The sequence below is a fragment of the Pseudonaja textilis genome, chromosome 2 (genome assembly GCF_049901715.1).
Source record: "Pseudonaja textilis isolate UNSWEBS1 chromosome 2, rPseTex1.2, whole genome shotgun sequence".
In the NCBI taxonomy this organism is placed as follows: domain Eukaryota; kingdom Metazoa; phylum Chordata; class Lepidosauria; order Squamata; family Elapidae; genus Pseudonaja; species Pseudonaja textilis.
Window position 1 is genome coordinate 179,383,745 of NC_141991.1, and position 19,295 is coordinate 179,403,039.

General features: G+C 36.8%; 1 protein-coding gene across 3 annotated transcripts in view; it reads left to right on the forward strand.

Annotated features, from left to right (window-relative positions):
- MOB3B (MOB kinase activator 3B) overlaps positions 1-18,708 on the forward strand; it is a 92,222-nt gene extending 73,514 nt beyond the window's left edge. For all 3 annotated transcript variants that reach the window (XM_087926548.1, XM_087926547.1, XM_087926550.1), the window contains exons 3-4: positions 9,405-9,607; positions 14,475-18,708. In XM_087926548.1, coding sequence (XP_087782674.1) covers positions 9,405-9,607; positions 14,475-14,504 — 233 coding nt within the window. In that variant the 3' untranslated portion in view covers positions 14,505-18,708. The remainder of the gene's footprint in view (positions 1-9,404; positions 9,608-14,474) is intronic.
- The last annotated feature ends 587 nt before the right edge of the window (positions 18,709-19,295 follow it).

Here is a 19,295-nt window from a genome sequence, read left to right on the forward strand (position 1 = left end):
GCATTTTGTGAAGGTATAATATTCCCAGTAGCATTTCTCAGAGGTTAATTGGTAATGAAGGGAGTATTGTAACTAATTAAACAGCATCTTTTAGGAAGGGCAGATCATTTTTGATTCATACATTTTTCTCTGCATTTGATATTTTGGAAATGGGCAGTTATAGACAGATTTTTAACCTCCCATGTTTAGATAAGATACCAAGAAAGTGGTGGCTACTTGGTTTCAAGCAAGTAGCTTGAAGAAAGGAAGGAAGTATATTGACCTTAGAGAAGATGATATACTGAGATTACCCTGGTTATTCTGATGGATAATCTATTCTTTCATTCACATTGTGTTATTCAGATTATGTTATTGGCTTTTTATACCAGTGTGATGGTCCAACAAAGGCATGGAATCTTCACTTTTCCCTTTCTGAGAATGTATTATTTGTATTCTGCCTTTGTTATCTTATAAATAATTCAATAACTCATACTCCTTCCTCCCCCCTATTTTATTGATTTATTTATTTGTTCGATTTCCTTAGTTGCCCATCTCAGTAAATGACTTTCGGCAGCTTGCAATCCAGAAAACTACAATTTATTTATTTTTAATTAAAAAATTCAAACTAAAAACAATAAAAACAGTAGGAAGCATTAAAAACTGTAGAAAACATTAAAACCTCAAATTCAAAGTACTCATGAGAGCAAGATGTTTGCCCCTCAAGATATTTTATCCACAACAGCAACCCTGTCTGATGCATTGGGCTGAGAGCCAGTGACTGGCCAAAGTCACCCAGCAGGGTTTCATATCTAAAGTGGGACTAGAACTCACAGTCTCCTGGTTTCTAGCCTGATACCTTAACCACTAGATTAAACTGGCTCTCAGAACAATTTCTGAGTCTAATCATCTATTGTTTCCTGCGTGCAACTTAACAAATATGTTTTGGCAGCAATGCCTGTGCAACCTTAATATGGCCCTCGGGTTATGAAATAAATGATGCCTTTTGTTATATTTGATATACCATTTCTTTCTATTTAGGCTATAGTACAAGAAATCTGAATTTAGTTCCCTTCAGATATTCTGAAATTTGGTAAAATGGCCTTTTTCAACTTGCTATCTTCCAAAGCTTTATGTTAGTCCACAATTCTATTTGAGTATATAGCATTCTGTGCACCTTGGCATAGCTGGCCACATGACCACAGAAATCTCTTCGGATAATCCTGGCTCCTGTAGCTAAGAAATGGAGATCAGCACTGCCCTCTAGAGTCAGACATGACTGGATAGGGAAAACCTTTACCTTTATATGCATTATGAAGCAATCATGTGCTAGCAGCTAGATTAATTTGAACAGTATTAAGGAGGCAAAATTCTGCTAGTCATAATAATGTTCATATGAAACAGATTGGTGTGTGTACGCAGGTTATATTACTACACCAGCCTGTTTTCCTTTTTATTTTTCCAACTGGACCATTGCAGAAACTTCAACATCTGGAAGGTTGCAGATAATTAATAGGTAGTCCAGTTTACCTAACCATTTGCAGCTGTTACATTATTTTAGGAGAAACCGAGTCCTGCATCACTGGAGTTGTTTGTTTTGGCGTTTAGGACACAGATAAGATAAATTGAATGCTGAGATAAATTGAAACATCTGGTTTGGAAGCTTGCTCTGCTTTTCGGGACAGAAGGTTCCCAAGGGGCAGCTATAAGGAAGGAGTCCTTTTCAAACTGTGGCTTATGAAAAAGGGAAGAGAATGTGTTAGCTTCCATTCTTGAAATTCACCAGTTGCATTTGGGTTTTCTTCAGTCTTGCACATTCAACATTGCAATGTCAGCTTAACTTTGTTTCCACGCTAATTCTGCAATGGTGTAATCCAGGGATCCCAAACTTGGCAACTTTAAGACTGGTGGACTTCAACTCCCAGAATTCTCCAGCCAGCATATAGCATTGAAGTCCAAAAGTCTTAAAAGTTGCCCAAGTTTGGAGACCTCTGGTGTAATCTCTCATCAGGAGAGTCTGTTTTCCTTATACTTCTCTACTTTTCTCCTTTGACTCTGTTTTGAAGAGAGAGAAAAAGTAGAAATGCCATCTCCTATGTTGATTATTGAATAGAGTTCTAAGCACAGAGCGTTATGTAAAATTAATGTATAAAACAGTTTTCCCCAACCTGGTTACTTCTTGATGAGTGTTTTCTCAAACTTTTCCAATTGTGGACTGGTAGTTAGTGTTCTCTACTGGACAAATTTGGGAAGGCTTTGTGACAGATTATCTATTGGGAGTTCCACAGAGCCCAGTTTGAAAATCACTCAATGAAAATTGCAAAAATGCAGCTCATCAGACTCTTTTGTGAACTGCAGCACCTCCCTAAGAGCCAATCATTTTGGACGATTGGTAGATTTATAGTGCTTAGAGGTTTTAAGAAGCCAAATGGATGACTAAAGCCTTGCAAATGCATAAGGCACAGATTTTTGTCTTTAAAATCTGTGCCATAAGCCTTAAAGATCCCAGCAGCCTTCAATTTATAGCTCAAAACCTGATGAGGTCCAAGCCAACTGAAATTGTAAATCTCTGCTATATTAAAACCACATTTTACAAGATACCCCGCAAACAAGCCATTGTGACTATCAGTGTGTGTGTGAAGTGCTTCCCATGAAAGCTGCTTTTAATGGATCCTGGGGTCCTTTAGTATTTCCTTGATGGAAATGATTAATTCAGTTTCCATGGTGTATATCATGCCTCAAACTTTAGACATTTATGAAACACTTCAACTTGGCTTTCTGCTTACTTTCTAGATTGTTGAGCACTCCATATGATAGTTGAAATTAAGTGGTCAGTTCAGTCTTCCTTCATGGAAGGAAGTCATTTGTCCCTATGATTTCCAGATGCTATAGTAATGAATAGAATAATGGGAATTACAGTCCCGTCCCGCACAACAAAAAGTTGTTTGTGGAACAAGCTGCCTTAGTTATACAGATGTTTTATAAGGATTATTGTGTTCTTCATATGAAGATAACCTTTAGGATCCTTCCAGGCCCACCCATTATTTTTGCAAGAAAATAAGAGTTGTAAGACTCTGAAATGCATAGGTGGACTGCTTGTATATGATGGTGGGCTATTTCTAAATATAAATGGCAGTTTAAAAGAACCCAACCTAGAGCTTCACACTGTAAACTCCAGTTTTGCAGAGTTTGTTCTATTATACTCCCTTATTCAGGAGATGACTTGGTAACACTGCTTGAATCAGAGCCAAATCATTCATCCAGTAATACATTCCTTTGCTCTATTTAAGCAAGTAGCTACTAGCACAATTTTTTCCCAAATCCCCTTTTTATTTCTTCTTTAATAATTATAGCTTTATGAGCTCATTTAATGCTTTAATTGTCCACGCTCCAGTGCCTGCCTGTAAAATTATTTCTTCTTTTACAATATGTTAGATGTTTCTTTCTTTATAAGTCAAATCATTTAAATATCATTTTCCCCCCTGTGAAGCATTGGGAAAGCAGAATATGTGGCATGTGTGTAAGGCTGTGGACCAGCATGGATTTTTAGTAAAGAAAAAGAAAGGCCATAATATGAAATACTTTTAAAGGGTAATTTTCTTCCAAATGTAGACTGCTGAAAATTTCTTAAACTTTCTGTTTGACTTACTTCTAACCATAATAATTACAGGTAAGATCAGTATTAAAGTGAATTCTGTTATACAACCAAACAATAATTTCACTTACCTTAACATCAGTCTTTTTATTTAAATTTGAATAATGTAATTGCATGCCAGCTCCTGCTAGGTGGAAGAATCTTACCAATTTTGGCAGTTTTCAAAAATCTAAAAAGGGTTGGACTTTGGTAGGAGACCAGAAAAAATTTCAGGTCTAATTTAGACATATAGACAGCTTGAAAAAAGGAAGAGTTGACCTTTTTCATCAACAAGAAAAATAGATTGTTGGGGCAATACTGACTTTGTAAACTTCTTAGAGAGGACTGTAAAGCACTGTGAAGCGGTATATAAGTGACATTGCTACTGTTACATAGATGTAAAGTATGAAGCTGTCATAAACTGAGGTCAGCTCAAGAGAGAATTGACTTCTAATTGAATGAAAAATATTGGATTTTGTATTTAAGATTTTTTTTTATCCAAATGTTTATCCAAATTAAGGTTGATGAATTCTATTTGCTAGTTTTCAAGATTTTAAGCCATACCAAAAATTACTATGCGTTGATTGTGTGGTATCAAGTTAGTGTCATCTCTTAGGAACCACATAGATTTTTCTCCATGATAATCTGTTCCTAACCAGAAAGGCTAGTCACAACCCAAGGTCGACCTGGACATAGGTTCCTCATTAGGACAGTGAGATGTTTTGGGATTCCTAATTTTCTACAATCTATTAAGTATATAGGGACCTTTTTTTGGTATTGTTTAGCTTTCTCGATTACCCAAAATGAATCAACAATAAAGTCTCATGTTCCTCAGCTTTTTCTAAAGCCAGTTTAAAGTCCTCAATCTACAACCACAATTGAGCCCAAAATTTCTGATGCTGAGTGAGACATTTGTTAAGTTTTGCCCCCATTTTACGACTTTTCTTGCCATAGTTGTTCAGTGAATTACTGCAGTTATTAAGTTAGTGACATACTTGCTAAGTGAATCTGGCTTTCCCATTTGCTTATCAGAAGGTCGCAAAAGATGATCAAGTGACTCTTGGACACTGCAACCGTTATAAATATAAGTCAGTTGCCAAGCATCTGAATTTTGATCATGTGACCGAGGAGATGTTGCAATGGCCATAAGTGTGAAAAAATAGTCATGCCACATTTTTCAGTATGGTTGTAACTTTGAACTACCTCTAAATGAACTGTTGTAAGTTGAGGACTACCTGTATATAAATCTTCATTGAATGACATTTTTCTTTATTACTGATTTTTGAAAAGTATGAAATAAGTATCTTAACGTGAAATCAACAGTTCCTAAGCAGAGTCCATTGTCTTGCGTTCTTGCTCATATTTCTGTGCTACAACTTCTCAGGATCGTGATGAAGGCAATTTACTATGTCCCCCCCAAAATAAGACCCAACTGGAAAATAAACCCTAGCTTGATTTTTGATTTTTAAGGATGCTCATAACATAAGCCCTACCCCCCCCCCCAATCAAACTCAGTTAACCCAAAGGTGCTTTTTCAGGTGGCAACTGGGCTTTCTTGTTTTTTCTTTGAAGATATGTCGCTTCTTATCCAAGAAGCTTCTTCAGCTCTGACAGGATAGTGAGGAATGGAAGGATTTATACTCCTTGCAGACAGCTGGTCATTTGCATCTTTTTAGAGTGTTGAAAGACTTGGAAGTTTATCTGTACCTTCAGGGTATCTGTAGACTCCAAACCAGTTAAGACTGTCAGACAGACAGACACATTTAGTACCATATTTCCCTGAAAATAAGACCGAACTGGAAAATAAGCTCTAATGCGTCTTTTGGAGCAAAAATTAATATAAGACCCAGTCTTATTTTCAGGGAAACTCAATATCTGGAATAACCCTATTCACACAGTAAGAAGACCATGTGAAGAAAAATACTGTTATCTACTTTCTATGGACCATGTTAAAAAAAACATTGTGATCTACTTTCTGTGGGAGCACTGTGGTGTGGTGTTTAAAGACTGCTTTCTAAATGTATTGGATTAGAACTCCGATATCCAATTCTGCCCGTGAATTCTTGCATGGCCAACCTAACCTCTTCTTGCTGCTTTCCTGTTTTCCCCAAGGAACTCACATGCTGACTCTTTGACCCGTGCTGCAAAGTACCGATAATGAGCTTGTGGCTGGCCCCTTTTAGCCTTTCCACTCACTAACTAGATCACCAGTCTCATTCTAACAACTTGGGCCTCTTCCTCTGGCTAGTTATGTAACCATCTTCCTGTTCCTCTTCCCCCTAATCAATTTCCTTCACTCAACATAGGGAGCAAGTATTACTTCCTCAATTCCCACATGTTTTTGCTGATATAAAAAGCTAAATACCAAATTGTGATCTCTAACCCTGAGGTTCGTTCTATGTGCCAGATGGGAGGGGGAACCCCAGGGCTATTAAGGTGTATATTAAAGACCCCAAATATGAATATTAGTCATGATACAGCTCCCCGTCTGAGTATACAGGTAGTCCTTCACTTACAACAGTAAGTGACTGTTCAAAATTATAACAGCACTGAAAAAAATGACATCTGACCATTTTTCACACTTATGACCATTGCAGCATCCTCATGGTCACATGATCAAAATTCAGATGCTTGTCAAGTGGTTCATATTTATGACAGTTGCAGTATCCTGGGGTCATGTGACCACCTTTTGCAACCTTCTGACAAGCAAAGTCAATGGGGAAGCCAGATTCACTTAACAACCGTATTACTAACTTAATACATGCAATGATTCACTTAACAATTGTGGCAAGAAAGATCATAAAATGGGGCAAACTCACTAAACAGATTAGCAACTTGGATTCAATTGTGGTTGTAACCTGCAGACTACCAGTATTGCTTTTATTAGTATTTTTATAAATAAAACTTTGCTTAATTGCCTTCATTCTAGGGTCTGTTGGTCATTCTTTCTTGACTTTTGGCTACATGAGATGGGACATACTGTATGTACATTAGTCCAACATAGCCTTTGGGATGAAAACTTCATTTTCAAGGTTTTTAATCACTATCTTTCTGAATTGTCCAATCTACATTTTTATTTTTAATCATTAGAAAGGCAAAACAAGCCTCTGGGATCTTCTGGCAACGATTTTACAATCAATTACAATATCCTTCTATCCACTTAAGAGAATTGAGCCTGAAGGCATAACTTTGTCATAATTCCACTCCTAAATTGAGGGAAGATATCAAATGATGGTCCTCACTGCTTTTTCAATATGAAGCCACTGCATAGAGTCATCAGGGTATGTCAAGCTGGATGTCACCTCTGTGTGGATGACGTTTCTCTTTTCCATGTTTATCGTGTCTGTTGTTTCCTTGATGGACTGCTACTTGGGCCATATTGCAAACTGGATGAAATATATAACAGGCTTAAACTGAATTCAGACAAGATACCATGACTTTGGTAGTTGGGGGAAACATTATTCATATGAATGGGACTACATCTGCCCTTAATGCAGCTTCTCTTCTCTTGAAGAAACCTACTTAGTCTCAGAGTTCTGGCCAATGCCCTAATTAAATCATGAGCCTCAGGCCAAGCTTCAAAAGAAATTCAGTTATTTATTAGGAGCTACATGTCATCACGGACCAAATGAAACCAACTCTGACCTCACTTAATTTGCGCTTTGGCTCTGATCCTGTTTCCCCCTCCCCTTTCTAATAAGAAAAAACATTCCCCACGAAGCAATTTCGTGGGTTGTAAAAGTCCCTCCCTCCAGCCACTGTGGGTCTCCGTGGAGATGACCTTGACATTGCTGGCTGGAATGTGCTTTGTTTTGACTGAAATGCAAGTTCCTCAATGCAGCTACGAGATTTGATTCCCCATCCCCCTTGCCTATGACAACTCGAGAGCAGGTCAGGCATGCTTCGTGAGTTGACACTTAATTTGGCAGATTTTCTTCGATCCAGTGCTGTTCTTCAAATATCAAATTAACATGGAGTGCATATTTACAGTTGTGAATTACTTGCCATCAGTGTCACTTTCTAGAAAGGCCAATTCTGGTTATATTACCTATGTAGTGGTTACCTCCTTCCTGGGTTATTATATTTTGACGGAACTACCCTTCAGAAAAACACAGAGAATACTGTTCATTGGGTTCAGAATGTGACTGTAGGGTTCCTTCTTGGGCCTTCAAAGTAATGTTCAATCTCTTTTTCAGATGTATATGTCAGAGCACCCTAAATTTGATCTAAAATTCTTTGGACCACCATTGCAGTCTTAGCAAAGCACCTATGTGCTCTGACATAAATCTGAAAAACAGATTCAACATTACTAACCTGAAGGAGCAACTTCCCCTCTACGTATAAGTCAGGAGCTGATAACACTATTAATGAATGGCTTTTGGAACTTGAATTACTAAAGCAATTTATTGCTAATTTATGTATTATTATTTACGGGTCTTATATTGTGCTTTCTGGTTTTTAACTATTTTTTATATTTTATTTTTTATCCTTTCTATACAGTATCTGATAGGCAAATTAAATTAGAAAAGATCAGAGCACTGGTTCTGCTCACTACAATGCTCAGGGAGCTAGAAGAGATCCTGCTTCTATATGTTGATAGCCTAAAGTTAATATTTACCTCAGCATATTTCAGTACCTTACCTTTATTTATTTTGAAGAAAAGATATTCAACCAGTGGCATACAGATTATGTTTGCCCAACAGGGAGACAAAATAAAAATCATGGGCCATGTAATTTCCTCCTACCTCCATATAAATATTTCTGTGTGAAGGGAAAGTTGAAGAGAGCACTGCAGACGTAATGTGATTTAGGTGGCAAAGATTACTCATTTTGTCTCAATCAGTTTGGGCAGTTCTAAACCATTTCTATCCCGTGCTGCAGCATATGAGAGCCAGTTTAATCTAGTGATTAGGCTAGAGACCATGAGTTCAAGTCTCACCTTAACCATGAAAGCCAATTGGATGACTTTGGGTCAGTCATTCTCTTTCAGCTCAACCAACCTCACCAGGCTTGTTGTTCTGGGGAAATAGGAAGAGGATGTGTTGGATATGTTCACCATCTTGAATGATCTATATAAATAAGAAAGGCGGGATAAAAAAAATACAAATAAAATAAAATATTTGTTGAAAGAGGAAGTAAGGGGCATCTCCTCTGCAGTGATTACCAAGAAATATGATGGAAAATGCGGTGATAAATTTAATTATAGAGATGTTGATTTGCTCATGTTACTACTCAGTTAGTCAAATTGGGGTTGTCTATAAATATTGTGAGATAAATGTGGTTTTCAAAATACCTGTTTTAGGCTTATGCTATGCTGTTGCAGTAAACTCTTTTGGATTGTTGCAGATTTTAGGAGCCAAGTTGTTGCGTTTGTTAGTGGTGAATGTTGTTACTATCATGAAATTAAAATCACAGAGAGAAATAACCAATACCCAGAAAGCCAACCAAATAGTTACCATTCTGAGAAGAAAACTGATTTAAAACAACCACCGCCAGCAAAAACTATTATTATGCATTAAAAGGTATATAATATTATTTGAGATGGTGGCCATAAGAGAGAGAGGATGGGAGGGAAGAAGGAAGAGAGGAAATTAATTGATTCCTGAGAGAATAAACCAATATTCCCCTAGCACTGAAAATATCACGTAGGTATTATTCAGCTTTTGTGTGGAAACAATTCAGAGCCAGTTATTCACTTGGAAAAAACTTGGATACATATAGGCTAGTTTAGTAGAAAAATCCTTTAAAATGTTATACTTTCAGCTAACAAAATGTCAATCATGTCTATTCACAGGTGTGCCATTCCCCAAAAACTTCCTCCAGATCTGCAAAAAGATCCTGTGCAGGCTATTTCGGGTGTTTGTACACGTTTACATCCATCACTTTGACCGCATCATAATCATGGGGGCTGAGGCCCACGTCAATACCTGTTACAAGCACTTTTATTATTTTGTCACAGAGCTCAACCTCATAGACCGTAAGGAACTAGAACCTTTGGTAAGTATTTTATTTCTGTCCAGGCGTTTAAAAAAACCAACAACCTCCGATTTTTGTTTTTCTTCCTTATATTTATCTGATTTTTCTGCTCAAATTGTGTCTGTGTGTGTTCATGCGCTCTCTAATAAGAAAAAAATTCACACATTTTGGAAAGGTTATAAAACCGTCTTGCAAGTTTTCATAATATGGAGAAAATCAGGTTTAATACTGGCTGCCTTAAAAGAACAGTTTATGTGTGTAAGTAATTTTTGCCATATTTATTGGTTTTTTTCTTTTGGTTTTGCCAAACTCATCCTGGCCTCTGGACTATACATTGTGATATAATTCTTTACAGCTAAGGATAGTCTCCGATGCTACAAATTCACAACTAAGACAATTATCTAGAATGTAGCAAATTATCATCCTTAAAGGATCCTGGATACCAAAACTGATGGCATTTCCATCTGATAGAGAGCTCTGTAGTAAGAACAAGATCCTGGACTAGACAGATCAATTGTCTTTCACAGTATAAAGTAATTTTATACCTTACGGAGCTTATACAAATCCGGTATCTTGCATAACAAAAAATGCTAAAGTATTTTAAGTTTCTTTAATTATATTTGTTTGGGTCTTCTGTTTCCTCATTTCTGTTTAGCAGAATGTACAGATAGTCCTTGACTTACAGCCACAGTTGAGTCCAAATTTCTGCTAAGTGAGACATTAGTTAAGTGAATTTTGCCACATTTTATGACCTTTCTTGCTACAGTTGTTAAGTGATTTACTGCAGTTGTTAAGTTAGTAACCCGGTTGTTAAATGAGTCTGGTATCCCCATTGAGATTGCTTGTCAGAAGATTGCAAAAGGTGATCACATGACCTTGGAGCAATGCAACTGTCATAAATATGAGTCAGTTGCCAAGCACCTGAAGTGATAATGGGGATGCTGCAACAGTCGTAAGTGTGAAAAATGGTCATAAGCCACTTTTTTCAGTGACGTTGTAACTGAGCGGTCACTAAATGAACTGTTGTAAATTGAGGACTACCTGTATTGGGCCTTTACAAGCATTTTGCCTCAAGTGATAAAATGAATGTGATCTCATTACTTCCCTTTGTTAACTTTGGATGTTAATATTCTTAGGATCCTTTTTACCGCTCTGTGACTAAATTTAATTAGCCGTGGAATAGGCAGTCATTCCAGAACTGAACTGATTGTATTAAAGTCAAATCATTTATTTTATTTTCAAACTCAGGAAAAATCAGTATTTCTTATATATCAGTGTAAAAAAAACTGCATATCATTTTAACCGAAATATGGCGAAAACAGAAAAAATTCCCCTCGTGTGAGTATTTTAGCTTTCAACTCAATCAGCTTTAAATTGCATGTTGCATTCTATAGATTACATCAGATTAAAGGTTGCTTGGTTATCTATAATTACAGTAATTTAAGTCATATTTGCAGAACAGTTGTGAAACGAGTAATTGGAAAACAGATTCTTACTTCGTTGCCAAACTATTTGAGCAGTTAACTTCATGTGTTTGATGGGAGAAAAAATTTAAACAATATCCCCTTGTTTGTGGACATTTTATCATTCCAGAGAGCCTGAAAATATAAACTGAATGTTTATACTCAGTCCGTACTTTGAAACTTTACATTTGAATCTGAAAGTTCAGGTAGCCTGAACAAATCTGTTAAATTATACCAGGCAAACATTTAAGACTGAGAATTTCTGAGTTTATTTTATTTATAGCCTACTTACTTGTCTGGGAAGTAATAATTTATCATGTACAATGATAGAGCTGCCATTTTAGTAATGCGTTGGATGCTCCATCTGGTTTTGAGATTGGATCTAATATTATTTCCTATTCACTGCTGAGCTGTTGGCCTACCTTGTAGTTCTTCTTTCAGGAAAATAAAGCTTTACGAGAGCCTACTATTCGCTTATAGACATCCATGGTTTAAGAATTATGTCCCACTCTTCTGATCATATTTCGAGTGTGCACATATAGGTAGTCCTTGATTTACAACCATTTGTTTAATGACCGAAGTTACAATGGCCTTGAAAAAGTGACTTACGATCATTTTGTATGCTTACAACTTGCAGCCTCCCCATAGTCATGTGATCAAAATTTAGTCGCTTGGCAACTGGCATGTATTTGTGACAGTTGTAGTATTCTGGGGTCATGTGACTACATTTTCCAACCTTCTGTCAAGCAAAGTCAACGGGGAAGCCAGATTCACTTAACAACCGTGTTACTAACTTAATAACTGCAGTGATTCACTTAACAACTGTGGGAGGAACGGTTGTAAAACAGGACAGAATTCACTTAAGAACTGTCTCACTTAGCAACAGAAATTTTGGGCTCAATTGTGGTTGTAAGGATGACCTGTATACCAGCTTAGTAGCAGGAGGTATTTAGGACCCTCTCCATAACTGCTGAATGCAGTGGCTTTGAAACTATGGGCAGGCATATTCTCTAGCATTTCAAGGGCCAATTTTCTATGAAGCAAAACAAAAGGAACAAACATCTGCCACGGGTTGTTGAATTAAGATGTTGCAGATCAGATGCGTGTTTTTTTCTTTGTACTTTCTATGCTAATTACCATATTTCAAAACTTATTGTAGATATGTGACATTTGATCGGCTTAGAGTTGCCATTACATAATTACATTAAAGTATTTCATATCATGTATTGCGAGAATGAAAATACTAACAATAAAGGATATTAAATACGCTGTGATTACAGGGGAAACGAAGGCACGGAGAGGGCTTTGCATGACATGGTATATGAAGATTTAGAAGAAGTTCTCCAAAGCAGCCTAAATAGTGTTGTAATTAAAGAACATTAGTTATATTTCGAGAAAGTCCCTGACTCAAATTTTAGCTTGGCCATAATGTCTGTAATAATTGGGCCTGAGAATTTCAGCTTTTATTTTAGTTATAGCCTACTTTTGTTGCCTGGCAAGTAATCACTATATCACACACAATGATATATGTAATGATTGTGAAAGTATTTCTGAAATACAAATATAAGCAAATTCTTTATTTTTCAGTTGATATATGATATCTTCCAAATGCATTGAAGATTTAGAAGAAGGCTTATAGAAATGGAATTTGTTACTGTATGATTTGTAACTGAAAGAGATGGTTGGTGAACTATAATTTCAAACGTCCTTTTCTTTTGGCCATGAGAGATAATACACTGTATTTCTCATTCCTGCTATATGTTTTAACCATGACAAGGAGATTTGCAACTCTGTACTCTGCTACATATATTCTAAGTTGACATCTTTTCAACAAAGACTATATGGGGTTGGAGCTACCTATCCTATGATTTGTATGGAGACTTCCCTCAATTCTCCATGAAGCCTCACTTGTAGCATGCCAGGGATTAAAAATAAGCTTCAGTTCAATTTCTAGGCAGTATCTGACTAAAGTGAAACATTTAGCATTTCTCCATTAATGTTTACTTAACCATCTGTTCATTTCTCTGCATGGTTAAAAGCTCAGACTTACTGTTATGAAAAAGCCAGCAGTCTAGATTTCATAATAAATGGGCTAACTGTTAAGTTGATATTTTGCAGTACAATACTAGACCTTGAAATGTGAGGGTGGGCGGGCTTGTTTCACATTCAATAAATAACTTTGTATCTATTGCCAAGAAATTAATCTGTTGTTTGGCCTTTATAGGCACTAAATTGTTTAAAGAAGGAGGGTGAAAAATTTTGGAATTGCAAACATTTGCAAGCCTACGTAATTCATTTCAGCCACTGTAGCCCAAACTATTACATTCTCCCTCTTTTCCCTATTTGCCTTTCAGATATAGTCCTAATTTTGGATGAAGTAAAATAGGGTTAGAAATCAAAGGTTTTATGATAAGTATTTAATTTGAAGGCCAAGCACTTGAGTGTTGACACAACTGAATACATATGGATATATATACCTATTATAACAAACCTTTCAAATGGTGATATATTAGCAGGCTGTTCTGTGGCAATAATAGGGGGTCTTCTATGTTGTATCTTTTGTCACTACGTAAAATCTATAGCATACAACCGGGATGGTGAACCTGTGGCATGCAGAGCCATTTCTGTGGCACATGAGCTGCCGCCCGGAACAGATCCACTGCGCATGCGCATGCACCTCCCACCAGCCAGCTGATTGTTGGGTATCTGCCATGCATGCGGGAGGGGGGGCATGTGGGAGACACATGTGCATGTGCGGGGGCAGGGATCATGCGGGGGTGTCGCACATGCATGCGCAGAGGTGCGCAGTGTGTGAAGGAGTGTCATGCACGCATGCGCAGGGCGGACAATATCATACCTTCATTGAATTATGAGTGCAGGAATGTGGGCGCATGCGCGCACTTTCAGCATGCAATGACGAAAGAGTTAGCCATCACGCATAGAAGAAACAACTATATGTACATTCAGCCCTAATCTTCCATCTGTATTTTTCCCCTTCTGGAATTCCCAGTTTTTTTTTCCTCTTAACTAAAAATGGGTCTCAAACTGCCTGACTGCTGGGAATGGGAGCGGAGGGAAAGACCAGCTCGGAAACAAAATGGCAATCCAAAAGATGGGGTTAAGCTCTTCCTTCCAAATCACAATTACCTTAAAAAAGATTTGCTCATTCCCAAGTGTTTATATGTTCTTCTAGATAAAATGGAAGGAGTTTGAATTTTCCAGAACCTTTTAGGCAAGGTGTATCTTCCAGAATAAATGATTGCCATCCATGCATATTGGTCTTGAACATTAGAGAGAATAAACAGGGGTGAAAACTTTGGAAATTTAACAAGCCTGCTGTAGAATTTGAAGAGAAAAGAGTGTATGTATTTATAGTCTACTACATTGATAGTTATTGATGTTTCATACCTTCCTTTATTTTCCAGAAAGAGATGACAACCCGGATGTGTCATTGAAAAACAGTAGCTGCTTGGAGGAAGGAGAAAGAAAAGAAGAAGCAATATCCTGCTAACTGAAGAAAAGCTAGAAGATATATCAGTCCTGTGTAGGCCAGGGCTTGCCTTCTTAATCTTAAACAGCAGGGAAGATAGAAACAGAAGATTATTGCTTTCACACACACTTGGCACCAATAAGTACATTAACCACGCTGCTAGGTACTCCCCTGGAACATTGTGGATAATAACCTGTAAAAGAAGAAGGAAAGAAAAAACCTTTTTTTCTTCTTGTGTAGACCCTAAGTGATTGAGAAGGAGTTTGAAATCAATTCCAACTTCCTGTTCTTACAACTTTACTACAGTTGTGCTTTCTAACCTTCATTTTGATACTGACCTTAAGTCACTAAACTTGTGATAGCATAGAGGCAGCCTCTATGAAAAGCCTTAGCGATAGCATGTTCCTTTTCACTTCTTCAAATAGGGATAGGAAATAAGTCACTTGGCACTTAAAAATGTGGAATGTGTATTTGACCAAGGCCTGAAATTCTATTTTTAGAATATAGGGAGAGAAGAAGTTAATGACCCAGTTGAATGGACAAAATGTTTTTTTCCATTTATAACTGTCATGGCTGCTTACCCAGATAGTGGCTTTTGAAACACTTCCAACCGTCCATGTGCATCCCATTGGTTTTCTTTACAGCTGTCTACATAAACCACTGTTCAGAGGTTATCAATTTGCATCTTAGCAGCAAGAACAACAAGAACAATGCCCAAGAACAGCAAAAACAATGCCCAAATCCTTGGGATCACTAATAAAAACAGTCCCTTTGACAGTGAGTTCTATCATAACTGGCTGCTCGTGCAAAGGACACATCTGTTTTCCAGGCACACACAATATAAAAAGTCACGCTCCATCTTTGCATTTGCATGAATGAATGACGAGACAAAAATCCACTGATGTGCAGGCCAAACAACTTATATCCTTATTTGGAGAATGAAATGATTTGCATGTCTGCCCAAATATATGTCTGTGCAGAGAAAGAAGGGGAAGACTGCTCAGGGAGAATCCGGAAGAGAAAAACCTCCATGTGATGGAAAAAGGCCATGTAGTACAAGAAGTAAAAAGTCCCATCCACTGACCCAAAAAGCACCTACTTAGATTCATTTCCTAGACTTATTGAAATAGAGTGACTGCAGGTCTCTTCAGAGTGCTAAGTTTAACATGCAAATACACAGAGCAAATATAAATTTAAGTACAACCACTAGACTTTGCTGACATTGTATTTCATATTGTGATAATATCTATGCAGCTTTCTAGACTGTCTTTTTATGTTTTTTGACATTTCTTCATAAATACACTGAACCACCACTGTGCCTCAATTAATATGTCTTTTACTCAATTGCTTTTCTTTTTGACAATTATTGTACCTATCCAGAAATTGATGAACTTGTGTGATTATAAATGGTGTAAATTCAGAGCGGGTATGAAGAACATGTACAATTAAGATCATTTTTAAAACATTGGAACTGTAAAACATTGGAACACTTTCTTGGAAATTATTCATAATTAATGCACTTGTACGTGTGAGAGTATGAATTATACATACAGATAATTAGAATACATGCACTTACAAACACTGAGTGTTTCTTGTTGCTTCCTAGTCATTTTTAGTTTTTCTCTTAATTTGAAAAACAAACATGTTAAGCAAAAATGATTATTAGGATGAAAATGGAATGAGAAATACTAGTTTTATTTCTTTCAATATGTGATAAAAATTCTTCCACAACTTAATAAATAGCAAATTGTCCACTGGTATATTCCAAAATTAATATTGGTGATTTTAGTGAACTAAAGAGTATCCATAACTAAATTATTAATGAGCTTTTACTGATGAAGTTTTAATACACAGTTAAGAAGATAAGAATACAAGGGGAACAATAGTGTTTTTGTGTGGTACATTTCTTTAAATTTAATGATATAATTTTAGAATTGGTTCTAGAATTTAGAGTTTATCTGTCTTCTTTCAGGCCTCAACATTTTTGCTGACCCTATGCAATCTGTTCTTCCTGAGCTGTTCCAAAATCAATATTACGAACATAACAAATAAGATTTTTAAAATGTAGGTACATTGTTTGAGTGTATTAGCCACGAATAATAATATAACTGAATGATGCCAGTGATTGATTTATAAGAATTTGTAAGAATTTGTTTTTTATATTGATATGTTCTTGCAAGAATTTAACATCAACTTTAACACGAATCTGAATCAGGACTTCAAGGTAATTTATATCAAATTACAAATTGTAGCATCCAGGACTGGTTTGTTTTAGTGATGTTTCCTAAATTAAGATACGAAATAAGCTGCCTAAAAGTCAGAGATATTTTTTGTTGAGTGCCACATGCATGCTCAGCAGCAAAGAATAAATGAACTGCCTTCTGAAGTAGATGCTAGTCTAAATTGGTTTTTTTGCTTGTTTGTTATGTTTTAGTTTCTTCCTTTATGTCTGTCCATTTTTGGTTTCAAATTCTGAAGTTACAGATGACATTGGATCCTTCTCCTCTTTGCTATAATGTCATAAAATCAGTTTCCCTGGGATGAGTCCAGAAGAGAAATTTATAGCAAGGGTCCTTCCACTATTATTCTATATGAAATTTTTATAAAACATGGAGACCAATATATCCAGTCTTTCTAGTGCTTAGTTTTGTTTGGTTTGGGTTTTTTTGCTATATCAAGAACTTTTAAGTTGGATACCTTGGGGATTGCTTCTCCTTATCTGGGACTTAACAGTAATTTAACAGTTTCAGTAGATTATTTTAAATAAATTAATCAAGAGGAGCTAATATATAGATCAGAACCACATTCTGTTTGACGGAAGAATAGGGCAATTCCAGTTAAATGATGCAATATTACCCAGTAGCCAGCAGATCTATGTTAATCTATATTGCATGTAGTGACCAAGCTCTAAATCACGGGTCTTCAAACTTCACAGCTTTAAGACTTGTGGCCTTCAACTCCCAGAATTCCTCCTCCAGTCATGTTAGCTCAGGAATTCTGGGACTTGAAATCCACAAGTCTTAAACCTGAAGACCCTTGCTCTAAATCCTTACTCAGAAAAAGCAAAGAACACAGTTTGATTTTTGTAATTTGAAGAGACAGAGAATATGTATGTTTGAAACTGGAAATGTATTTTCAAATAAAACAAAAATCTGGGTTCAAGCCACTCATCCCAATAGTTCAGAGCTTTGCCTATCTTGCACAGAGTGAGATAAAATTGATGAATCTCATCTGAGAGATCTAAACTAAGCTAAATTTAAGCTCTCTCATCCTGATGTATCCCTCAGACAATGTTTCCCTCAGACAGTTGCCAGTTACTTTGGGGAGTTGCTATCCAAACACCTGAGAGTACCACATGTGGGCGCAGCTAATATAGAAAAAAATGATCCAAGCTGATGGCATAATTAAATAAAAATTAGTTAAGAGGTAACAGTTACAGTCAGTGAAAGGTGCAAACATGAGCAATAGGCTGGATTTATTATTTACATAGGAATCTCTAGTGAATCACACATGGTATTTGGGAACAGCCTAATGTTGACTGCGCATTTCCAGCAAAAATTATACTTTCCACATATAGTATTAAAGAGGAATGTTCTTCATCAAAATTAACTGATGAAAAGTACATCATGAAGCTATTTTGAAATATCAAACAGACAAAAATTTAGTATGTGTAGGCTTACCTACCTTGTAAGTCTAGCTCAACAAAACCAAAAATACAGATTTTTTTTGGCAGTTCAAATGTTTCTGTTTTGAAAGAAACTCCATTTTATACTGCAAGAGGTTTTTTTTTAATGCAGTTACGCTTTTTGTTTGTTCCAGGATGGTGTGGGGGTGGGCAGAGATTTACCAACTAGTTTGGAGAGAACCTGTGCATTTATTTCCAAGTGTTTAATGTAAATTTTTGTTTTCAATACTGCATAATTAAACTTTTTACTTTGGCCACATACATTGAATTAAAAAATACAGGCCTTAGAAATGTCAAAGCCAATACATTTATAGAAGAAGTTATGTGTATGTGATTTACATTTAAAAATCAACTGTTTGATGAGATTTGTGGTGTCACTGAAATAAAATGAGTTTTCAAATGAGTTAATAACATTGTTTGTAATATTGTGTAGATCCTGATTCATGATTTTAATCTGTGCACTAAATAAAGAAAAAAAATAGGCCCTGTATGTGTTTTATAAGAAACCCCATAAATAAATCAAATGTGATTATAACAGTTTGCCTTCTATAAATGACAAAGTTCCCCCAATTTATGGTTCTCATAAACTCTAGTGAAATCATACCAGCTTTATTTTCTTTAATAAAAACATAAGCATTTGGTTCTATCTCAACTGGGCAAAGTAACTAGGCTTGTTTGCTTCAAGAGTACTTTGGGGGGGGGGGAATCTGGAATTGTCAATATAGGAGAGACATTCGCATATCGAGGATGGGCTGCTGGGGGTTTGGGAGATCCCCTAGTTAAGATTCTGTGCAGTTTGGAGGACCCCCAAATCCCACTCCTGGCTGGCCCCACCCACCCCGCCCCTCAGGAATCCCCACGTGGCATGCAGGTAAGTGCAGGGCGCACACGGAGGCTTGGGTAGGGCGAAAAACGGGCCTCCTGGAAGTTCAGGAAGGCAAGAAATAGGCCTGTTTCCGACTTCTAGAGAGCCTCCAGAGCCCAGGGAGACTGTTTTTGCCCTCCCAAAGGCTCAAGAAAGCCTCTGGAGCCCAGGGAGGGGCAAAAATGCTGCCGCCCCCTGCCATGGTG